Source organism: Cebidichthys violaceus, unplaced genomic scaffold (genome assembly GCF_023349555.1).
Source record: "Cebidichthys violaceus isolate CVI_PGR_0920_01 unplaced genomic scaffold, fCebVio1.0.p SCAF_1, whole genome shotgun sequence".
NCBI classification, from domain to species: Eukaryota; Metazoa; Chordata; class Actinopteri; order Perciformes; family Stichaeidae; genus Cebidichthys; species Cebidichthys violaceus.
This window is the reverse complement of record NW_027176262.1, coordinates 16,861,535-16,886,950: the sequence shown is the minus strand read 5'-3', so window position 1 is coordinate 16,886,950 and position 25,416 is coordinate 16,861,535. Positions and strand designations below refer to the sequence as shown.

Here is a 25,416-nt window from a genome sequence, read left to right as displayed (position 1 = left end):
ATACTGCTGTTAAAAATAACCTGATTTGTTTGAAGTGTGCAAATCAAATGTTATTGCACTTGTTTTCATATATCAGTACTTTTAAAATAAAAGTGCACAATACACTACTTTTTAATTCATTATTGAACATTGCGCATAACAATAAAATAACAAAAATGTATCGCGATTAATCGCAGAAAATCATGCGATTAATTGTGATTCAAAATTGTAATCGTTGCGCAGCACTAATTTAAAACAAAAAAAATAAGGCGAAAGTAGTGCCAAACCCCCCAAAAAGTCTACATTTAAAATCCTGACTTCATTAAGTACGGCTTTGTGAATGGAGGTAACGAGGCAGAGCCGAGAGCCCAGTGTGTGGACTGTTGTGACTGTTCATTTGTCACAGATATGAAGAACAACTTCTGGTTCTGCCATGCAAAAATTAAGACTGCTGAAGCATATAAATTGCAGATTATAAGGCTAGATTTTCATTTGCACTTTATTTAAATTCTATTTACAGTTTATTTAATTTTAAACTTATTATTTTGAATGTATATATTTTATTACCACATATTATTTATTTATCAAATTTCCATTTTTTTCTCAGTTTTTTTGAGAGTCCCTCCTTTTTTTCTGTAGTAAAATCTAATTATTAGTTATTTTTGGGTTAATAAGCCTGACTTGAGCCTTTAAATTTGTTCTTGTATTACCTTGATTTGTTCCATGAATTGTTAGCTTGTTGGGCGTCTTGTTGTATGCAGGTTTACATACACATGATAAATAAATGTGATGATCACATTGTATCATGTCATTTATTTGACAAGGTTTTTGCTTGTTAAACTGTAAGTTAATTTGATTTAGTTATTGAATACAAATCAAACCAAGAGTGCGATCAATTAGTTAAACCAATACAGTGTTAATATTTGAATGGGCCCCGGGCCACTTTGTACTTGAAAAGTTGGGCCACAAGGTCAAAAAGGTTAAGAACCCCTGATCTAGACACAACCGTGTATGGAAATATATAAATATATGGAGTATTATGAGAGCTTGAGTATTTGGTCTTGCACAAAGGTCCACCAAAGTGTAGGGCACACTAACATGATATGTAGGTATCCAAAGCAATATGCTCATTATTCTCTTCAAATATCAAGCAATAGGCAACATGAAGCTGCACATATGAAATAATGTTTCACCTTACTTCCTGTGATAATTGTGTTGATGCTATATGTGTATTAATTTCACTAAATAAACAAAAATCTACCAACTCATATGTATGTTGTATTTTGACAGTAGCTGTAAAAAAATTACCTGGAGACAATGAAAGTATTACAATCAAAGTGCAAAACAATTTGTTGCCCATCAACCAAACTGCAGCATCGAGCCTCACAAACTCCACATCCAGGAATAGTATCCACAGGCTAACAAGCTCCAAGTCTATGTCTGACTCTGGTGCATGAACGAATGCAGTCAAATTTAAAAATCAATTCATACATTTTCAGGTAAGGGCAGCAAGGATTGGTGTGATGTGGTCAGTTCTCTTTGTAACAGTTAAAAGCATGGCGGCAGTATTCTGTATCAATTGCAGTTTTGCCTGGTAATACCTACTAATACAGTGCATTGCAGTAGTCAAGTTTTGAAGAGATAAAAGCAAAAATTACTCTTTCTAGGTCTGCAGATGAAATGAATGACCTGATTTTAGTTAGCTGACTCAATTGAGCAAAGCAAAAGTCAGTTCTGAATAAAAAAGAACACCTAGATTGGAGGATTTGTGTCAAGCATTATTAAATAAATTGCCCAGACTAGAGGAAAGATTATCGATACAGCTAGTGCTGGGGCCAGCAGGGGTTATTATAATTACATCCGATTTGGAGTCATTAAAGTGAAGGAAGTTTTTCGACATCCAATTTTTTATGTCAACAAGACAGGACGAAACAGTGGTGGTGCCAGGCTCCCAGAAGTAGCATATATATGGTAAAATGGAGGGGACCCAAAAAACACCCCTGGTCAACCCCACAGAAGATAAGAGCAGAGGAAGAGGAAGCATCTCCAAGCATTACAGAAAAGGACCTTTTCAACAAATAAGACATTAACCAATCCAGCATCACACCACTGATGCCAACATAGTCCTTCAGACGGCTGATTAAGACATTGTGGTCCACTGTGTCAAAAGCTGAGCTGAGGTCAAGAAGAATTAAAATAGAATTTGTTTATTTAATATTTCTGTGATTTAGCAGCATTTCACAAACACCATTTCCCAGAAGCCCAGGTCTAAAAGTTGGGGGCCACAGTTAACTCAGACCAGAGCTGTATCCCATACGTAAGTGTATAATGTGGAAACATATTTAACTTCCATATATGAAATATATGTATATATGAAGTAAAAAAAGACAAAGAATACATGAAACCTATTAGAAATTGGAACAACTTCATATATTGACATTAATGTCTAGCCCATCAGATTTGTGTGTTGAAGTATATATTATAATTTTTTGACATGTCATGTATATAATTATTTATACATATGTATTTTATATACAGATGTTACTTGTTTCAGTTGACGTGATTGCCACTGCGGTTATTTAATCCTCTACCAGCTGTAGTGTACACCTACAACCACCAGGTAGCACACATGAGCAGTCCAGACTGCAACAGTACGGTGAATAATTTATAATTCCCATATCTCCACTGTTAAAAACAGCGATATTCACACACTAGATCAGAATCACGGTATAATGTGAAAAGTTTATTGATATTCCAAAATATTTTTCAAGTTGTAACAATATATTTTTATGTTACAACGACATAAAAAGTTATTACGGTAAGTATTCTATTCATCTTTTCATAGGAATGAGGATGTAGTTAAGTAGTGGTCTACTTCATACTTGGGTTGAAAAATGGCGAGATTCTGCTGTTACTGAGCTAGGTGGATGATAATATACAAAGCATATTATATACATATGAAGTAAAAACATATCCATATATGTACAAACGATATATGAAACTAATAGAAATATAATTTGTTCTTAATTTACTATTTCTGCAGTAGTGCCATATTACAGCTGTTTATGAGAAGAATTTTCCTCCTCAACTTTTGAAATACTCAGTTATATACCAAAACAAATTAAGAATATTGTGTGTTGGGTTGTTATGCGTAGGATGATAAAAGACCCTCTGATTGGACGGCTATTCGGTTAGTCAAATTTGTAGGTGGCGCTTATGCTGTCTTTTGTTATAAAGACAGAGATCAGCAGTGTCCCGCCCTAGCACAAACCTATGTATCTTTGTTGAGGTTTTGGCATAGATCTTTGGGTTTATGATGTCTCTTGGCCTTTCTCAAGAGCAATATTGTTTTCCAGGCTCAAATGCCTCATGTGTTGGAGCACAGTTCAATATGGGGACCAAAGTTGCCCTCTATTTATTGTTTTCTTTGGGCATGCTCATTACCATTTTAGGGAACTCTGTTGTCATTGTGTCAGTAGGTCATTTCAAGCAGTTGCATAATTCTACCAATGTGCTTATTTTGTCTCTTGCTCTTGCGGACCTTCTTGTGGGTGTTATTGTGATGCCCTTCAGCGCCATCCGGACCATTCATGGCTGCTGGTTCTATGGGGATGACTTCTGTCTGCTGCACTCCAGTTTTGATTTGTTTCTCACCACTGTCTCTATTTTCCATCTAATTTGCATTGCTATAGACAGGCAACAAGCAATATGCAATCCTCTGCATTATTCAAGAAATTTCACAATGTCAGTGGCCTGGATTATGGTATGTGCTAGTTGGGCACTGGCTGCTGTCTACTCTTTTGGACTACTTTACTCAAAGGCCAACGAAGCAGGGATAGAAGAGTATATGGCATCAATAAATTGCCTTGGCAGCTGTAACCTTGTCTTTAACCCCCTTTGGGGACTCCTGGACAATGTAATCGGCTTTTTCTTTCCTTGCACTTTGATGGTTTGTCTGTACACTAACATATTTATTGTAGCTAATGACCATGTAAAAAAGATTGAAGATATGAGCAAAAGTTCAATTAATAGAGGCAGAGGTGGGCTGATTAAACAGTCTGAGCATAAAGCTGCAAAAACTCTGGGTATTGTGCTTGGCGCATTCATCTTTTGTTGGATGCCCTTTTTTATAAATTCTATAATTGATGCCTACACTGGCTTCAGTACACCTGCTTCTGTCTTTGAAGCATTTGTTTGGTTGGGTTACTTCAATTCAACATTAAACCCAATTATTTATGCATTATTTTATCCTTGGTTTAAGAAATGCTTTCATCTCATTGTCAATCTGAAAATATTCAACCTTCAATCTTCAACCATGAAGGTGCATACTCTGACACATTTATGACAGTACTGTTGAGTATATGTATGCATATCCTTTTTCTTTTTAAGCAAAACCTTGAAGATAGATGTTTCGTGAATGTTACATTTTTTAGCCAATGAAAGTGTAACATTTTTTCCAACACTGTGTCCTATTTGCTTGTGGCAGGGTTTTGAACAAGTTTGTGATTTTGGGTGTATTTGAACTGTCAAAGTATTAACCACATTTCAACAATTTAATTTATTTTAACCTTTAATTACATTGTAATTGTGGTTATTAATATAACAATTGACACCATTACAATTTAGTGAAGTTATGGACCAATCATAATTTACCACCATATAATAAATAAATTATTATGTTATAGTTCTATGGTTTATGGTGCCTGAAATAGGTACATTTATTACCTAGAAGATTGCATTGTTTTCATGAAATTGTTTGCACAGGCTTTATTTTCATGACTTGTCATTTAACTGAAATAAATCATGATTTGGCAGGCTAATAAAATAAAACAATGACATCAAAAAAAGTTTCCTGTGTTTCTTTACATTTATCCTGCTGTCCTAAAGTTTGCATATGAGTTGCACATTAAACATTAAGAATAAAACAGTTGATTACATAAAATGGAATAAAAAAATGGAAAGGGTGTAAGAAGTGTTTGAAAATAGTAGTAGTATGGTAGTTTGTTCCCCATCTGTGCCACATTATTTGCATCTTCTTTCCATCTTCATATGTAATGCTTTGATAAAACAGCAGACCAACCTCAGAGGTCTTTAGAGATTTTGTAACACAAGATCAGAAATGTATTTCGGTCCTAAACAATTTACAAATAATGAGATACCGGGTAAGCGGTTGAAGATGAGATGAGTATTTTAAAATGTTCTTGTAGGCTGAAAGATTGTGAAGAGAACTGATAACTCACTAGTGATATGTTTACCATTTATAACCTTTGTTAGGACTGGGGCAGCTGCATGTATACAATATTCTAAAAACACTGGATATAACCTGCACATGCTCCACTTTTCATGGGTAAATTTCATTCTGCCACAAGGGTTTTGTTGATGGATTGCTCTTTGGAAACCCTCTCTTGAAGTTGAAGCGGTACTTACAAGGGGTCAGGACGCAAAGCCCTGTGAGGCCTTGGTGAAGAGTTCCTATGAATGAAAAGAATCAGTTTATAATGGTGGTGAGCAGTGGCGGCTGGCCAATAGAGGGTGCTAGGGCGCCGCCCCCCCCCCCCTTGAGCCACAAAAAATAACAAATAAAAATAATAATAAAAATAAATTACACAAATTGTCAATATTTGTGTTTTTGAAATATGGAATGCACCCAGTAATATGTGTGAAATATGATCTCTGCTCAAAATATATGCTTTTCCTGCACGTCCTCTCCACCTGTCTGCATGTCTCAGCAGCTCTTGGGTGCTGGAAAAATCACCCACAGGAGCAGGTTCTGTGAAGCAGTTTAGCCAAAAATACGAAGGTATTCCAAATGGCAATTTTAATATGTGAGGAAATGAACAAAATCTACCATTTGTAATAGATTTGTGTGGGTTGGTCAGGTATGTCAAATATATTTTCATAAATGGCTGAATGTTTCACAAATGGCAGTAGGCTTATGGGAAACCTTCTGCCATTTGGGTATGGACATTTGCTATACCTGACTGCCCTATACACATGTCACAGTTTTGGGTTTTGTTTAGTTGTTTCTTCTGTTTTATTTTGACTTTCCCTGCCTCTTGTGTCCTGTGTTCACTTCACTTCCTGTCCTTGTCTGTTTCCCGCCTTTGTGATTGTCTGCCCCACCCTTGATTGAACCCTGCTGTGTCTAATCACCTGCACCTTCCCAGTGTATTTAAACCCTGTGTGTCCCCTGTCTCAGTGTTGGTTCATCTGTTGTGTATCCTGGTCCGTTGTGTCACCGGCTCTACTAATATTCCCTGTTTCATCTCAGCTCTCCCCTGCCGTTTTCCCTGTGTAAATGACTTTTAAGAGGTTCTGTTTGTTTAAGGTGAATATTTTCTACAAACCTTTGCTTTTGTTACCTAAGTTAATCACTTCCTGCTAGCTTTTATTTTGTAAGTGCCTTTTTTATGTTTTGGGTCCTTTTATTTTGAAGTCCTTCTGGCGAAACCGGAAGCAGATCCAACTCGTCAGAGTATAGTAGCTTGACTTCGGATTTGAATAAGTAAAGATAATTGACGGTGCAGACGAAAAGAAAAGTGTTACAAAATATTCCTCTGCAATAACAGTTTATTCATTAACGGTTAAGCACCTAGCTGGAACGGGAACAAGGTATTGTGTTTGTTGTGTTGTGTGTTGATACATTTCTGTTTCCACTAACGTAAGATGCTAATGTTAGCTTAGCAGGGATAGCTAAATGACTAAGCTGTAATTTTAAGATAATGCTAGATTCTGTTTTTTACATGTGCTTTTGAAAAGTATATATGAAAGAAAACGTTTAGGTAATGTTGTGAAGAATTTAAAGTTAAAAAGTAATGTTAGTGTGTTTAATAAGCACACCTAGTGGTGGATATAATGTTATAACATGTTTGTTTGGAAAAGTGTTAAATCATAAAAGTATAATCATTCTATGTATCAAACTGTAAAATACAGTTACTGAATGTTTTGAGGGAAAGAGAGAGACCTTTGAGACAGGCTTTACTGATCCGAAAACAACTGTATGGTAATGTGATGAGTTTGTGTCAGGAATGTGAGGTGTAAACAGTGGGGGAAGGAGATGTATTGATCAAGCAGAGATGTTGATGGAGACAGCCCTAGGAAAACATGGGGGTCGGGTACATGCTGTTTTATGAGGAGGAAGACAGGTCGGACCAGAGAACACTATTCAGACATTATGCGGATCACTTAGACCAATGGAGAGCATTGTCCGAAGACAGGAGGAGACAATCAGATTCCAGCCAATCACAAAGCTGATAATGGACTTTTGAAAGTAAACTACTGACTTTTGGGTTAAGATAATGCTAGATTCCGTTTTTTACATGTGCTTTTGAAAAGTGTGTATATATATATAGAAAACGTTTAGTTAATGTATATTGAAATGTAATTTAAGTAATCTTTTAACTTGTAAGTGCTCATTTATGGTATTGTAGCGACCCTTGGTAAGGAAAGCTACGAGACGTTACCGTACTTGTCTTTTATTAGAGGACAGTACACAGGCTACTGTGGGCCGTAGCCTACGCTAAACAACAGTCAACACCGTTAATAAACGTGCACAACCTGCTTAACAATCTGCTCCCGCTTATAGACTGCTTCTCCACCGGCTAGCAGCACAAAGAACAACATCCACCCACACTCTCTCTGCCAATCCCAGGTACGCTCATGTGTGCCACCCACCCCCATTAGGTATCTAGGATGATTGACAGGTTTTACAGCTTCACAGGGCATGAGACCTTCACTGACCTCCGTAAATCCACTAACCAATCTTATCTAGAACTTCTTGTAAACACAATAACGCTTATAACATAACAGGTTAACATTACATGTCACTCAGTCCGTTACACTACCCTCCCACCACAAAGTCCCTCGCCCCCGAGGGGGCAAACAAAGTCTCTCAGGTAGCCAGGGGGCCTTCGGTTCCTCTGAGGCTGCCGTTGGCCTTGGGGAGAAGGGAAAGGGGTTGAGGGGATACTGGGGCCAAGGGCAGGGGATGGGGAGGGAGGGGCTGGGCCAGGGACACCAAGTCCAGTCTGTGAAGGGCGGGCAAGACACTGGTGTTATTGGGAAGAGTTTGGGGGGTAGTCCGGGCAGAGTCCAGGGTTCCCCGTTTCCCAAGCTCTTGTCTTGGTGGGATGGCTGTGCCCCGGTAGGGGGCCAGCCTGTCTCTGTGCAGAGCAACTTTTCTTCCTCGTGGTGGCAGCTGGACCCTGTACACTACCTCTCCCAGTCTCTCCAGGACTCGGCAGGGTCCCACCCACTCACTATCCAGCTTTGGGCACCTGCCCTTCTTTCTTTGCGGGCTATACACCCAGACCAGCTCCTCGACTTCGAAATGTCGTCTTCTGACGTGCACGTCGTAGTTCCTCTTTTGCCTTGCGCCTGCACTGCGCAGCTGGTTCCTGGCAAACTCGTGGGCAGACTCCAAGCGGTCCTGGAGTTTCCTAGCATAGTTGAGCCCCAGGGGACCTGCAGGGGCATCAGGAGGTTTCCCCACCATCATCTCAGCTGGCGTCCAAATTTCCCTGCCTAGCCTGAGAAGGGCAGGAGAACAGGAAGTGGAGTCCTGTACAGCAGACCTGTAAGCCATCAGCACCAGAGGTACATGATTGTCCCAGTCACGTTGGTGTTTAGCTGTCACTATGGCCAGCTGCTGCGCCAGCGTGCGATTAAATCTCTCGACCAGTCCATCGCTCTATGGATGGAGGGGTGTGGTGCGGGTCTTGTGGGAGCCGAGTTTGTCACACATGGCAGCGAAGACACGGGACTCAAAGTTTCTGCCTTTTGTCTGTGTGGATGACTTCAGGGGCCCCGAATCTGCTGAACATCCCCTCCACCAGAGCGTCCACTATAGTCTCCACCTCCTGGTCTGGTAGGCAGTAAGCTTCAGGCCACTTAGTAAAATAGTCCATGGCCGTGAGAATGTAACGGTTACCTCTCTCTGAGTGGGGAAAGGGTCCGAGAACATCAATCCCCACCCTCTCCATGGGACACCCAACTGGGAATTGTTGGAGCTGGGCATGAGATCTGTCTGCAGGGCCTTTCCGTGCAGTGCAGCTGTCGCAGCGGCGGCAGTAGTCCTCCACATCCCGCCTATGTTGGCCCCAGTAGAACCCCTGGCGGAGGTGGCGGAGAGTCTTAGTAACCCCGAAGTGACCAGATCCCAGAGCTCCGTGCATCGCCTGGAGCACTGTCTCTCTCAGAGCCCTGGGCACCACCACCTGCCACTGTGTTTCTCCCTTCGCTGGCTCTTTCCACCCCCTCTGCAGCACACCATCCCGCAGGCGCAGTGATTGAAAAATTGAGTCCCTTTGTGGCTCGAGAACACAAGGCAACCTCTCCCCAAGCTGGTCGCTGCCGGGCTTCCACCCAAGTGAGCACTGGTCTTATGTCGACATCCTCTTCCTGTCTGCACCCCCACTCTGTTACGTCCACAGCTGTCAGTCCGTGGCCTGCTGGCGTTCCCTCTGGTCCCACTGCAGCACATTTCACATCAGGTTGCAGCCGCTCTTTCTCCTGCGCCTCTCTTTTCTCACAGTAGCTACAGCCATCAGCACTGCAGGGACGGCGTGAAAGTGCGTCTGCGTTTCCGTGGCGTGCCCCTGGTCTGTGGACCACAGTGAAATCATACGCATGCAGCTCCTCAATCCAGTGTGCCAGCTGGCCTTCTGGCTCTCTGAAAGACATGAGCCACTGTAAGGCAGAGTGGTCGGTCCTAACTGTGAAATGGAGGCCCCCAAGTTAATATTTGAAATGTCGGTTGGCACTGACCACAGCAAGCAGCTCCCGCCTTGTGACACAGTAGCGACGTTCAGCCTTGTTGAACTGTCTGCTGTGATAAGCCACCTCTCTCTCCTTCAGGAGTCACTTGGGCCAGCACAGCACCTGCGCCTGCATTACTGGCGTCTGTGTCGAGGATAAAGGCAGGGTGGGGTCAGGCGGTGAGAGGACTGGGGCCTCCACAAGGGCTCTCTGCAGTGAAGTGAAAGCTGCATGGCACTCCTCTGTCCAATCAAACACCACCCCTTTTAGTAGCAGGCGGAACAGAGGTGCAGCTGTGCAGGAAAACCCTCTCACAAACTTCCTGTAGTAGGAGGCCAGGCCCAGGAAGCTTTTCAGGTCCTGCACAGTGCTGGGGGTAGGCCAATCCTTCACAGTCTGCACCTTCTCATCCATGGTGCTGACACCACCGCCCCCAAGCTTGTGCCCCAGAAATGTGACCTCTCGTTGCATGAAAGAGCATTTCTGTGGGTGCAGTTTTAGACCTGCTGCTGCCACCCTCTCCAGCACCCGCCTCAGGGCCTTGAGAGACGCCTGGAATGACTCACCATGCACCAGTATGTCGTCCAGGTACACAACACACTCCTGCCGAGGGATACCAGCGTTTTTCTGCCAGACCTCCCTCACTGCCAAGGCCCTTTCACTGTCGTCAGGTGGAGAGGTGTTTGTCACCTGTGTGTGTGTGTGTGTGTGTGTGTGTGTGTGTGTGTGTGTGTGTGTGTGTGTGTGTGTGTGTGTGTGTGTGTGTGTGTGTGTGTGTGTGTGAACCTGCAGCTTGCCGGACAGTGGTTGGAGATGGATGCAGCCCCGCAGCTGGCAGGGTGGAGGGCAACATAGATGGCTTGTTTGAAAGAATGCCGCTGGTAGCAGCAGAGTTTGTTGTCTCAGCCGTTCGCGTGGTAATGGTGTGGGCCGTGACACAGCCAGGCCGGGGTGGCTGTCACCACATCTGGATGACATGGCCATCAGGAAAAGTGAGAGTTCCTCTCTTTGTGTTTATGACACAGTCCAAAGCCCCGAGAATATCCAGTCCCAGTATACAGTCCTCCAGGTTAGCAACCCACACCGGGCAGTGGACAGATTTTCTTCCCAGCCCCAGAGTCACTATTGCTTCCCCAACTATGGGGGCTCGCTCTCCGGTGAGAGCAAATCGTGGGGAAAATAACAGTTCCATTTTTCACCACATCGGGCCTCACCAGGGTTGCTGAGGAGCCCGTGTCTACCAGTGCAGAGCAGCATGTCCCTCCAATAGTCAGCGGTGCATACCAACAGTCTCCTATCCAGGTTCGACCCAGTACCACTAGTCGCTCCAGCTGACCATCAAAATCCTCCGGTGGTTGGGGTGCTCCTACTTGGTCGGACAGGTGCGTAGCTTCGTTATTTAAAGGGGGTCGGGACAGAGTGCCAGGGGTCCGCATCGTCCCGATTACGTGGTCCCCGGCTCGTTTCCCTTGTCCGGGGTGGTACGGGGGCTGTATCGGACCAGGTGGCCAGGCTGCCCACACCCCCAGCAGACTCTTGGTCGTGGCTTGTCCTGCCTCTTATCTCTCAGAGTGGCAGCCCTCACCAGCTGGGTTAGCTCCCCCACCCAGGCAGGCTGTGCCAAGTCCATCTCAGTCTCACAAGCAGCTCTCACCTTTGGTGATTTTTCTACCACTTTACCCAAGGCACCAGCACACAGCATCTCTCTCTCCGTAGCTGACTCCAAAGCCTCCTGGAGCGACCCGGGGTGAGCCAGTAGTGTCTGGATGCGCAGGTCAGCTGGAAGCAGGGCCTGGAGGAAATGGTCCCTAGCTAGCTCGCTCTGGATGGAAGGGGGCATGTGGGCGTAGGTGCGGTGAACAAGCCCCTCGATGTCATTAGCGAGCTCCCTCAACGGCTCCTCTGGCCGTCGCTGTCTGCTTCACAGTTCAGAGCAGAGCAGGCTAGTGGCAGAGCATTGTCCAAATCGTCGCTTTAGAGCCCCAATTAGTGCATCATAATCACTCCTATCATCAGGACTTAACAGCAGCAGGCTTGATAAAGCATCACCGGTGAGGCACATCGCTAGCTAGAGAGCTTTTACTGTAGTGGACCATTTACTGGCCCGAGCTAACAGTTCAAATTGTGCATGGAAAGCTTCCCAGTTAGATTTACCGTCATATCTGGGGGTCTTTATTGTGGCCGGAACAGCTTCTCCGTGTGGCTCTGGGTGTTTGGCCATGTCTTTTCTACGGCCGCAGTCAATCCTTTCCGCCGCTACATCCACCAGTGGCGCGGTCCGAGCGGCCCAAGCCAGCCACCTAGCTTATCCGGTGCTAGCCGGCGTGGCGATGTCGATGAATGGCGAAAGTTTTACTTCTGACACCAAATGTAGCGACCCTTGGTAAGGAAAGCTACGAGACGTTACCGTACTTGTTGTCTTTTATTAGAGGACAGTACACAGCCTACTGTGGCCGTCGCCTATGCCAAACAACAGTCAACACCGTTAAACGTGCACCACCTGCTTAACAATCTGCTCCCGCTTATAGACTGCTTTTCCACCGGCTAGCAGCACAAAGAACAACATCCACCCACACTCTCTCTGCCAATCCCAGGTACGCTCATGTGTGCCACCCACCCCCATTAGATAGCTAGGATGATTGACAGGTTTTACAGCTTCACAGGGCATGATACCTTCACTGACCTCCGTAAATCCACTAACCAATCTTATCTAGAACTTCTTGTAAACACAATAACGCTTATAACATAACAGGTTAACGTTACATGTCACTCAGTCCGTTACAGTATCTATTCCGTAGCTGTTATGGTGTTTTCTGGAGATTGGCTAAATGAGGAAAAAATAAAGGCCTCTGGAAACGTCAGTACGCTTCACCATTGTCCGACTGGGGTCCGCTACACCCTGTTTTGAAGTTTTGCTTTCATGGACAATTTTGCTACCCATTTTTTGACTCCTCTGTTCCGCAAGAAATGTGTTGAAGATTTTATTTTCTATTAAAACCACCTATATTCAACCCTCTGTCTCTCTGCATTTGGGTCCGTCCTTTACTACGCCTTTTAATTGTGACAACAAAGGTATTCTAAAGGGCAGATTTGTATAATTAGGGAGCAGGCAGGTGGGACAGTCTTGGAGTAAAACGGTTTGCTTGTTAAACCCTTTAAAAACACTTGTAAATTACTTATAATCATGCTTTTGAGGTATGTTTTATTAGTCACAAATCAAATGTGACTTTCTACATAAGGATTTTCAGTCAGGATCTAGAGTGCACAAGCACAGAGATGGCACTGGTAAAAATATCTTACGACCTTCTAATTGCATCAAGCAAAGGACTTGTCTCTGTACCTGCCTTGTTAGATCGTAGTGCTGTATTCGACACCATTGACTATCACATCCTAATACAGAGATTGGAACATTTAATTAGGACCCGAGCACCGACTTAGTTGGAGCAGAGGATCTATTCTATTATTATTATTTCGCGTTTCGTCGCAAAAAGGAGGTCCTTGGGATACTGGGAATTTTTTTTCAATTTGGCACGCAAGCCAGTTTTTGCGAAAATTGCAGTCTGATTGGGGTGTCCAGCAGTATGAAATATTGGCTCGATAGCGCCCCCCCTATTGAGTAGCCCCAACATTGGGTTTCACTTAGCTGTATGGAATTTGGTAGGTATGTGGAACGTGATGGGACATACAAAAGATCCTCTTGGAATTTTTCACTAAACCAAACAGGAAGTTGGCCATTTTGAATTATATGACTTGTTGGACCATTTCAAGGCGCCGTACTTTAACAAAATCCTGCTATAGATTTAACCCGATCGACTTCAGATTTGGTCAGTATGCGCTTGAGACCTTGGCAGTGAAACGTTGCTCAAAGATAAAAATTATCGAACTATGTATCTGTGGCGTGGCGGCAAAACACCATTCGGCATGAAACAGGAAGTTGTTGTAACTCGGCTGTACATTGTCTAATCTGCTCCAAATCTCTCATGTCATAACATTCTGACCCATCTATATGACAATTTAGAATCATAGTAATAGCACCACCTAGTGGCATCCAGAAGTTGTAAGTTGTGTACTTTGACATCCTGCTCGTCACAGATTAATCAGATCCCTCTCAAATGTGGTCAGAAAAGCTGAAGAATTTGTAAAAGAGCGGCGACGTGGCGGCTCGGCAAATTTGATCCTTCGCCATGAACGAATTAACTGATGCAACTCGACTCCACATAATCAGATCTTTTCCAGATTTCACATGTTTGATGAGACTCCAGTCCTGAAGACATCAACAGACCAAATATGTATAATAGTCATAGCGCCACTTACTGGTAACAGGAAGTTAAAGTCTCTATACTTTGGCTTGTTTCTCTTAGTAGGTTATTTAGATAAACCAAATTAGTTCCCCACAAATGTAAGAAGTTCATAATGTCAGTTCATGAAGCTTTTGATGTTTCGTCAAAGGTCGTTGCCGTGGCGACGCAGTCTTCGCCGTGAAAAACGAAGATGCTTTGAGGGGCTAAAGATGCTCTAAACAAAGCCAAACTTGGGATACACATTTTAAGTAAAAAATGTAGATACATAACAAGGTTTTAATGCCTCATATTGGTAATTCGGCTTGATAGTGCCCCCTACAATATTTTGACGATGCAGCCCTCGCAGTACATTTCACATAGATGTATAAAATTTGGTAAGCAGATGTATCACATGTAGACTTAAAAAAGTCTTAGGGATCCATGCTCTAAACCAGTCAGCCATTTTGAATTTTGTATGAATTTCTAGTGTCGTTTTTGCAATTTCCAGGCACTGTAGTTTAACAAACTCCTTCTAGGGAATTGATCAGATCGACTTCAAATTTGTTCACTATAGTCTTAAGACCTTTGTGATGAAAAGATACTCAAATTTAGTTGTTTCATGAAAGGCCGTTGCCGTGGCGATGCATTCTTCACCATGAAAAACGAAGGTGTTTTTGAGGGGCTAGAAATGCTCAAAACAATCAAACTTTCACTCACATTTAAAATCTTGAATGTAATTATCTGATGTGATTTTAATGCTTTAGAGTTGCAAGTCGGCTCAATAGCACCCCCTACAATATTCAACGATGCAGCCCTCGCAGTACGTTTCACCTAGATGTATGAAATTTGGTAAGCAAATGATCACATCTAAACTTAAAAAAGTCTCTTGGGATAATGCTCTAAACCAGTCAGCCATTTTGAATTTTTTATGAATTTCTCGTGTTTTTTCCCATTTCCAAGTGCTGTACTTTAACAAACTCCTCCTAGGGAATTGATCGGATCAACTTATAATTTGGTCAGAACAATCTAAAGACCTTAGTGATTAAAAGTTACTAAAAGCTTGAGGTTTCATCGAACAATGTGGATGTGGTGTGGCGGCCATTTTATATGGTTCGCCATCATACATCAAGCTGTTGTAACTCGACTGTACTTTGTCAAAACTATCCCAAACTTGACATGCTTGATGACTGTCATGACTTTAGGACTTCTGCATGCCAATATTAACTCATAGTCATAGCACCACCTACTGGCAACCATGGACTTAAGCAGGATTCTATATTTACAGCGGCCCAAACACTGAACTTACTGAAAGGGTTCGTGGGCACACTACTAGAAAAATACTTCTCTGATCTAAATATGTGCAAACTAAGATGTTTGGAGAACAGAAATTGGATAAAAAAGGTTTCCAAATCGCGCTTGTACGTGGAGTTTTAATTAATAGATTTAATTGTTTTTGTTTGTTTTGGAACAGGTCGTAATGTTTGTTTAATAAAATCAAACTGCACCCACTAATTTGTATGATAGATTATTCTACATTGGCTTTTGGCTTAAACATATTTCTTTATAAAAAGATGTTTTTTTTCCACATGGAACTATACATTCTCCTATTTCTCCTCGACTCTTCCAGCTTTGATTCACTCAGCAGTAATTGTCAGAGCTACCTGCACAAACAAACAGTTGGTTTTGAGACCTGCATTTACTTTGACAGTCTGTTATATTACAAAGACTAAAGGGCATTCACACACATTCAGTTTTTTGTCGATCTTTACAGGCTTACATTTATGATTGTATTCGGAGCTACACTCAAAACATTTGAGGCTTAAGACCTGGCAAAATGACCTGGCTACGCCGCTGGTCGACACAGGAAATACCGCTTAACTCTTGCCCGCAGTGTATGATGGTCACAGAAATGCATGGCTGCATCAACCAGAGTCCTGCCAGTACCCTCGCTGTGCGTGAAGTTGTGAGGGCCCGATCAATGCTGCTTGCAGCTTTAATTAATATTATTATTATCATATTAGTCACATTACTATTAATGTTGCTAGCTCACTCTGAAGGTTTCTTGCCATCATCTTGCAAGGATTAAAAAGTGCCTCACACAAGGGGCCCAAACATGGTTTTGCTCTTCATAGTTTTCTTCAGAAGGGCTGATATTTTGGCTTGTGTCTCATCAGGGACACCTGGGCCCTGCTTAAGTTTGTGCAGCATCTCAAAAAGGTTGCCATATGCACGGGATGTCTTTGTAATTGTTTTTATCCTCACACATCAACTGGTTGGACACAACACAAAAATGTTGCACTTATCCTTTTTAATTTCCAAAATTGAATTACTTTCCTAGTGAATATGAGTTATTTAAGCCATTATTGTCGCAAACTTTGTACCATAATGTCTCTTCGACTATTTTACATGTATGTTAATAGCAGACTTTTGATTGGATGTCACAAGGTATGAGGTAATTTGTGGGTGGCTGCTGTAATGTGTCTTTTGTTACAAGACAGAGATATCAGTTTGTTAATGCCGTGGATCTTACTTTGTTTAGGTTCTGTTGGGTTATCTCTGAGGTTTTGGCCTACACTTTTGTGTTAATAATGACTTTTGGCCTTTCTCAAGAGCAATACTGTTTTCCACGCTCAAATTCCTCGTGTGTGAGAACACAATTCAATATGGGGACCAAAGTTGCCCTCTATTTATTGTTTTCTTTGGGCATGCTCATTACCATTTTAGGGAACTCTGTTGTCATTGTGTCAGTAGGTCATTTCAAGCAGTTGCATAATCCTACCAATGTGCTTATTTTGTCTCTTGCTCTTGCGGACCTTCTTGTGGGTGTTATTGTGATGCCCTTCAGCGCCATCCGGACCATTCATGGCTGCTGGTTTTATGGGGATGACTTCTGTCTGCTGCACTCCTGTTTTGATGTGTTTCTCACCACTCTGTCTATCTTCCACCTAATTAGCATTGCTATAGACAGGCAACAAGCAATATGCAATCCTCTGCATTATTCAAGAAATTTCACAATGTCAGTGGCCTGGATTATGGTATGTGCTAGTTGGGCACTGGCTGCTGTCTACTCTTTTGGACTACTTTACTCAAAGGCCAACGAAGCAGGGATAGAAGATTATATGGCATCAATAAATTGCCTTGGAAGCTGTAACCTTGTCTTTAACCCCCTTTGGGGGATCCTGGACAGTGTAATCTGCTTTTTCTTTCCTTGCACTGTGATAGTTTGTCTATACACTGAAATATTTATTGTGGCTAAAGAGCATTTAAGAAAGATTGAAGATATGAGCAAAAGTTCAAATAACAGTGGCAGAGGTGGGCTGATTAAACAGTCTGAGCATAAAGCTGCAAAGACTCTGGGTATTGTGCTTGGTGCATTCATCCTTTGTTGGATGCCCTTTTTTATAAATTCTATAATTGATGCCTACATTGGCTTCAGTACACCTGCTTTTGTTTTTGAAGCATTTGTTTGGTTGGGTTACTTCAATTCAACATTAAACCCAATTATTTATGCATTATGTTATCCTTGGTTTAAGAAATGCTTTCATCTCATTGTCAATCTGAAAATATTCAACCCTCAATCTTCAACCATGAAGGTGCATACTCTGACACATTGATGACAGTACTGTTGAGTATATGTATGCATATCCTTTTTCTTTTTAAGCAAAACCTTGAAGATAGATGTTTCGTGAATGTTACATTTTTTAGCCAATGAAAGTGTTACATTTTCTCCAGCACTGTGTCCTATTTGCTTGTGGCAGGTTTTTGAACAGTTTTGTGATTTTGGGTGTATTTGAACTGTCAAAGTATTAACCACATTTTAACAATTTAATTTCTTTTAGCCTTTAATTACATTGTTATTGTGGTTATTAATATAACAATTGACACCATTACAATTTAGTGAAGTTATGGACCAATCATAATTTACCACCATATATGAAATAAATGATTATGTTATAGTTCTATGGTTTATGGTGCCTGAAATAGGTACATTTATTACCTAGAAGATTGCATTGTTTTCATGAAATTGTTTGCACTTATTAGTGGAATTACTAGGGATTACTAAGCTTTATTTTCATGACTTATCATTTAACTGAAATAAATCATGATTTGGCAGGCTAATAAAATAAAACAATGACATCAAAAAAAGTTTCCTGTGTTTCTTTACATTTATCCTGCTGTCCTAAAGTTTGCATATGAGTTGCACATTAAAACAGTTGATTACATAAAATGGAATAAAAAAAATGGAAAGAAGTGTTTGAAAATAGTAGTAGTAGTTGTATGGTAGTTTGTGCCACATTATTTGCATCTTCTTTCCATCTTCATATGTAATGCTTTGATAAAACAGCAGACCAATCTCAGAGGTCTTTAGAGATTTTGTAACACAAGATCAGAAATGTATTTTGGTCCTAAACAATTTACAAATAATGAGATCCCGGATAAGCGGTTGAAGATGAGATGAGTATTTTAAAATGTTCTTGCAGGCTGAAAGATTGTGAAGAGAACTGATAACTCACTAGTGATATGTTTACTATTTATAATCTTTGTTAGGACTGGGGCAGCTGCATGTATACAATATTCTAAAAACACTGGATATAACCTGCTCATGCTCCACTTTTCATGGGTAAATTTCATTCTGCCCCAAGGGTTTTGTTGATGGATTGCTCTTTGGCAACCCTCTCTTGAAGCTGAAGCGGTACTTGCAAGGGGTCAGGACGCAAAGCCCTGTGAGGCCTTGGTGAAGGGTTCCTATGAGTGAAAAGAATCAGTTTATAATGGTGGTGAGCAGTGGCGGGGGCGCGGCGCCCTAGCACCCTCTATTGAGAGGGTGTACATTCAGATACATTCAGCTTAGGGCAACATTTTTATCACCCTAAGCTGCGCGTCCTCATCAGGACTAGTTTCTACAAGCAAGCGCGAGCGCGAGCACTACTCCTCCAAGACCCGTTTGACAGGAGAACTTTGGCGGAGAAACTGCAGGTGTTGGGATTCTACCTCTCTCGCTATGGAAGGCCGCAGCTCACGCTCTCTACTGTACTTTTCGTCAACAGAGTCGTATCAAATAACCAGCTGGTTTCGATAACTCCAGAGAAATCCTTGGCAACAATGTCTTATACTCTACAGTTTCCTCCTGAAACTGTAAAAGTCCATTATCAGCTCTGTGATTGGCTGAAATCCAACTGTTCCCTCCTGGCTTCGGACAGTGTCCACTCTCGGTTGACCTCCTTGGCCTGGTCCGCCCCTCGTTCCATAGGGCTGTGTTCCTCAACATCTCTGCTTGTCCTTCCCCCGCTGTGTTCACACCTTTTAGCATTCCTGTAGTCGGCCTCTTGAAACTCATCACCATATGGTCACGGTAGTATCTGTGAAGCCTCTCTCAAAATCCCTGTCTCTCCCTCACAGCTCATCACTATACATTTAGTTCATACATCCAATAGGTAAACACATGATACACATATACTATCTTCTTCAAGTAAATATACTGTAAACATATAATACATTCCACAAATCAATATCCTGTAACATTTTAATACATTGTAATATTTAATACATTCCTCAAGGTGTGTTTTTAATCATCCTAAACATGCTTCTAAACTTAAATTCACAGGTGAAAGAGCTGGGTCCAGATCAACCTGACCTCACAATCAGACAGCAGACTAGCGGGAAAGGGAAGCAGTACATGCAAAACCTCTCTAGTAGCTGGTACACCAGAAAGATTTGGCTAGCTGGATGCAGTCATGGTAATGCCTTATTTTGCTTTTAAAACAACGGGGATAGATCCAGCATGGACAGTTACGGGAGTAAGGGATATGAAGCACCTGTCTGAGAAAGTAAGGAAACATGAGAACACCAGGGCACACATGGATAACTCTGTCAAGCTAACCATATTAGGCAAAGTGAACATCTTTTCTTGTAAATAGTTGTTCTCAGTCTCATTTGCTTAACAATGGAGCATCATGGTTTGCATCCTCTAGCACTTAGCATGCTCGTGCGGGAAGCGTGCCACCTGCCATACATTTGAATGGACAATTTTGATAGGCTGAATGAATGACAAGTAATACCCATATTGGAATTAAGCAACCAGAGCACCCTAGGCCGAAGGTCGATGATCGATTTTGTTATCGTATCATCGGATCTGAGGCCGTATGTTTTGGACACTCACCCGAGTGAAGAAGAGAGGGGCGGAGCTGTCAACTGATCACCATCTGGTTGTGAGTTGGGTCAGAGGGTGGGGGAAAACTCTGGACAGACCTGGTAAGCCCAAACGGGTAGTGCGGGCAAACATCTGGAGGAGGCCCCTGTCCGGGAGATCTTCAACTCACACCTCCGGCGGAGCTTTTCTAGCATCCCTGTGGAGGTTGGGGGCATCGAACAGGAATGGACGATGTTCAAAGCTTCTATTGTCAAAGCTACGGCGGTGAGCTGTGGTCTCAAGGTCTTAGGTGCCTCAAGGGGCGGTAATCCTCAAACACCGTGGTGGACACCGGTGGTCAGGGAAGCCGTCCGACTGAAGAAAGAGGCCTTGTTAAGAGGATATGTTATCCCGGAGGACTCCTGAGGCAGTTGCAAGGTACCGACAGACCCGAAGGGCTACAGCCGCTGCCGTGAAGGAGGCAAAGCAGCGGGTGTGGGAGGAGTTCGGAGTGGCCATGGAGAAGGACTTTCGGTCGGCACCAAGGTGTTTCTGGAAAACCATCCGGAACCTCAGGAGGGGAAAACGGGGAAACATCCAAGCTGTATACAGTGGGACTCTGTTGACTTCAACTGAGGGGGTAATCGGGCGGTGGAAGGAGCACTTTGAGGAACTCCTGAATCCGACTAATACGTCCTCTATTGTAGAGGCAGAGCTGGAGGCTGATGGGGGAGCATTGTTCTGGAAAGTTTCTATGTAAATCGGGAGAAGAATTTGTAGTTCAATCAATTGAAACAAACAGAGTCTTTATGAGAATCAAAGTTGTCTTGTCGTTTATTTGCTTGCAAGCGGAAGATTGTACAACAGAGCACGTATCACAGCAGTCTGTTGAAAAAGCCTTCTTCGAAAAACAATATTCAACATCCTTTATACAGTTGTTATCTCTTTAAGGGAGCCACACCACCTAGGGCTTACCTCGTTGTATTCTGCTGAGTTCCCTCAGCTTCGATACACAAGGTAACAAAAAAAATATCACGAGCACAGGCTGTTCCCAGATAGTTGTTTCTGCTACTTTTTCAGTAGCCTTTTCCTTTAATAGCTGACATGTAAGTTTCTGGTTCAGAGCAAGGACACACAGTTATTTATGCATATTTTTACCATTACATTCCACTCTTTAGATTATTCATTAATCACACTATATTGCAAAAAATATGTTACAAGGACATTTCAATAACATCAGAAGTATTACTCCAAAATCTGGTTTAAAATACATCTTCATGTGAGATGTCTCAAGAAAAAACTGTTTTTGTGATATAAAAGATCTCTGTGATGTAGCAAGCTAAATATGTGTGTGTGATTAAAATATTGAATACTATAAAACAAAGAAGTCACATGTTACACCTTTGTTTGCGCCTCGTCAATCTCGGAGTCAGAGTCTGTGTCGCTTTGGTAGTCAGGGATAGGGAAAAGGTCAGGCTGATGGTCTCTGTCATTGGCCTCGTGCGAAATCAGTGAGTACTGGACCATTTGTCTGGACATTAAGTTAGTGACCATATTCCTGAGCATAGGGACCACACATGTTACAAAGATGATAAATACCAATATGAAAACACCAGCTTGAATGATGGAGCTCCTCCATGTTTGCCATAAGTTTGTCAAAAAATCTGGTGGGGGTGTGCTGTCTTTAATCATGGCTTCCTGGAGCTGGGAGATATTGTATATCGCTTGAGAGATCACGTGACCGTCTGCATCGTTGTCGGGGATGAAAGTACAGCAATATTCTCCTACCATAGCACATACGCCCCCTTGAGCTGCCATTATGTGGTCCAACACCATTCTATTTTGCATTACCATTAAACGGATGGAGGTTAATTCCTCTTTGATGCCTGTGATAGCGGCCAATGTTAAAATCAAAAAGCTTTTGAGACGGTAGTCAACTGTTTCTAGTCTGAGCATGTTTTTGGCAGTACCTGCCCATGGAAAGAGTGCCAAAACGACTTTCTGCCCTGTGTTCCAGTGTTTGAACGCTTTCGGGACATCTGAGCCATGAATAGAATCATGCTGTTTGAAGTTTGGAGAGGTGTCACGTTTTTGACGTTTTGTAGTTAATTGGACTGCGGACAATATGATGGTATGATCCGACAGGGATACTGGTGCACAAACGCCACCCCAATCGGGTCTGAGAGATACGTAGCCGGAATGTCCACATAACCACCACCCTCCTGACACCGGATATGTGCCACTAGCCCCTGGAATCACTGAACAGTTAACGGTGGTGCAATTATAACCAGCAGGACAGTCGTGTTGATTTTTAGGAACATATTTGTAACCGTCGCATGACCATTTTTCTAAATAAAACGGAGTGTTGTCGGCGTCCTCTTTCGCAGCCAAATCTTTACAATAGGTGGCATTGTGTCCAGTCATATTTGCACAGGAATATCTGTATACTCCGTTAGTAGTATTGCAGTCAGGGTCTGACGTTGTGTTTCCCCCGATGAATACATAGTCACATAACGCAGGATTGAGGTTTCCCATTAACGTGGAACCGTTCCGTGCATAACAATACTTGAATCTTAACCCTGGAGCATACTGTACCTGAGTATCAAATTGTGACGAGGAAGCACTATTGCCTCGAAACCTTTCGACTGAGTGTGCTTGTTCACATTCTGTGCTATTCATGACCGGCCATGCTGCATAGTTCGAGTAGTGTCCCACGCATGCCAGGCTGACAAAACAGCTTCCTGTTCGTCCTAAAGGTTTTGTGGCTTGAACACGGGGTTGATGCGATGACACTGGCATCATGGAACAGACGTAACAGTTTGTCCTTTTTTGTGTTTTGGCCACATATTGTGCATATCTCCACCACATATTTGAGGAGTAGACATGTGGGTGTTGTACATTACCATCCAACCAACTATGTCTCAGATTCTTGACTACTGCGCGTCTATTTCGTTTAGATAGTTTGATTGTTGCAGCGGACAGTGTTGTTAGTGTGGCAGGTGAGGCGGTTGTTATATTGTCGGGTCTGTGTCGGTCGAGTTGTAAGGAGGGTTACGAATGTGATGTACATGCATCAAAATATAAGGCAGAACAACAAAGAATGAAACCAAAAACATTACACATAATGTTACACGAGCGCCACCATAGCGGCGGAACGGATTCCATGGTCGATGTCGTTCCATGAAGAGAGAGAGTGCTAACAGCCAACCAGTTTGTATGGAATTCACCCGAGCAACTGGTTTGTGTGATCAGTTTTGCTTACGTTGACACCGTGAGGTTTCCACAAAACTGTCAGAGACACTGTTTTACCACTCTTTAGATTCTAAATGTGTGTATGCAACTATATGTGTATTTTTGGGTGTGGTGCCGAATGGATAGCTCCCTCGAGGTCACTTGCTTCGTGACCGCACGTCACGTAGATCCCTCGATGGTGACACAGAGCAGTGTGTCACTGCTCTGTGTCACTGACAAGTGGCACGTTCAGCTACTTTGACTGCTGTGTGAGTGACGAGTAGGATCTGGAACGGACCCTGCCAGCGCTTGGCTTTCCAGCTTTTCCTCCTGAAGTCCTTGATCACCACGAAATCACCAGGCTGCAGCTTGTGTAGCGGTCCCGTTGCTGGTTGTGGAAGGGCTGCAGACACCTGTTTTCTTATGTTAGATAAAGCAGAGGAGAGTTGTGCACAATATGTTAACATTTCATGTTCGCATAGTGCGGTGGATGGAAGAGGAGCTCTCGGTGCTTCGGTGCCTACATGAGGTGGAGCACCAAACAAAATCTCAAAAGGACTCAGATTGCTGCGTGTTCGTTTTCTCATTCGCATGTACATCAGCACTAGAGGCAGGGCTTTTGTCCAAGGGAGACCTGTGTCAGCGCAACATTTTGCTAACTTGGTCTTGAGTGTTCCATTTTCTCTTTCTACAGCGCCACCACTGGCAGGATGGTAAGCACAGTGTGTTTTTAAGTCAATACCCACGTATGCACTTAATTCTGTTATGGCTTGATTTACAAAATGAGAACCATTGTCACTTGATATCTTAGTTGGAATACCCCATCGGAGAATGATTTCAGCAATCAGAGCTTTTGCTACTGTTGTAGCTGTTTGCTTGCTGGATGGAAAAACTTCAACCCACTTAGACCACATGTCTACCATCACGAGACAGTGTTTCTTACCTTCAGATGGAGATAATTTGACAAAATCCATCATAATGTGTTCAAACGGACGTGTTGGTGGTGGGTGTGCAGCTTGTCTGGTTACCCCTGTAGGTCTGCCTGTGTTGTGAGTTGCACAAGTTACACACGATTGACAGAATTTTTGTGCATATGCTGTGAACCCCTTTGTAAACCAAGTCTCACTAAGTGCACTTAACATTCCCCTTTTTGACACATGGTCAAAACCATGTGTTAATTTGGCATAATGAGAAAAGAAATGTTTAGGCAAACAAGGTTTGCTGTCACGTCCAGACCACAGTCCATCAGTGAACTTGCAACCAGCTGAGGCCCAAAAGCGCCTCTCATCTGGTGTGGAGAGTGACTGCATGGCTGAAAGAGAAGAAGGGACTGTAATAAATGAGTGGGTTTTGACAGCAGCAGAAATGTGAAGAGGAAGCTGTGCAGCAGCTTTTGCAGCAGCATCTGCATGAGCATTTCCTTTTGAAATGTCATCAGTGTTAGATGTGTGTGCAGCACATTTACATACTGCAATTTCAGTTGGTAGCAAAATGGATTCCAACAGTTCTGCAATGAGTGTGTGATGTAGAACTGGTTTGCCATCTGATTTCAGAAAATGTCTGTGTTTCCACAGAGCGCCAAAGTCATGAACTACACCAAATGCATAGCGAGAGTCAGTGTGAATGGTGACTGTTTTACCCTTAGCGAGTTTACAAGCCTCAGTGAGTGCAATGAGCTCGGCTGCCTGGGCTGAGAGGTGACATGGAAAAGGTCCAGAATAGAGCACAGCTGAGTCAGAAACGACAGCAAAACCAACAAGATTAGTACCAGTCTGTGAATCGCAAGAGGCAGATCCATCAACATACATTACCAGGTCACAGTTGGTCAGAGGAGTGTCCAGTAGGTCAGGTCGAGGAGTGCACTGAGCTTGGAGCTCAGCCAAACAGTTATGTTCCTCACCATCACGAGGAATAGGAAGTAATGATGCTGGGTTAAGATTAGTACAGCTTTTAACAGTTACGTTTGGCATGTCCAAGAGACATGTGTGATAATGCAAATATCGCGCTGCAGAAAGATGTGATGACTTCTGTTCGAGAAGG

The 25,416-nt window shown here is 42.8% G+C and overlaps 2 protein-coding genes across 2 annotated transcripts; both read left to right on the top strand.

Moving 5' to 3' along the window:
* Positions 1-319: 319 nt before the first annotated feature.
* On the top strand, positions 320-4,324 carry LOC137892574 (trace amine-associated receptor 13c-like). Its single transcript, XM_068737868.1, has 2 exons — positions 320-352; positions 3,320-4,324. Exons 1-2 carry the CDS (start codon positions 320-322, stop codon positions 4,322-4,324), a joined length of 1,038 nt encoding a protein of 345 aa, XP_068593969.1.
* A 12,279-nt stretch (positions 4,325-16,603) lies between these two features.
* On the top strand, positions 16,604-17,629 carry LOC137892505 (trace amine-associated receptor 13c-like). Its single transcript, XM_068737746.1, has one exon. The coding sequence runs from the start codon at positions 16,604-16,606 to the stop codon at positions 17,627-17,629; it is 1,026 nt and encodes a 341-aa protein (XP_068593847.1).
* The last annotated feature ends 7,787 nt before the right edge of the window (positions 17,630-25,416 follow it).

What these genes read in the sequence shown, in the direction of transcription:
- LOC137892574 (XM_068737868.1), top strand. Translation starts at nt 320, where the DNA reads ATGGAGGTAACGAGGCAGAGCCGAGAGCCCAGT. An exon ending in GGCAGAGCCGAGAGCCCAGT is followed by an intron (nt 353 to 3,319) that starts GTGTGGACTGTT and finishes CTTTCTCAAGAG; the next exon opens with CAATATTGTTTTCCAGGCTC.
- LOC137892505 (XM_068737746.1), top strand. Translation starts at nt 16,604, where the DNA reads ATGACTTTTGGCCTTTCTCAAGAGCAATACTGTTTTCCACGCTCAAAT.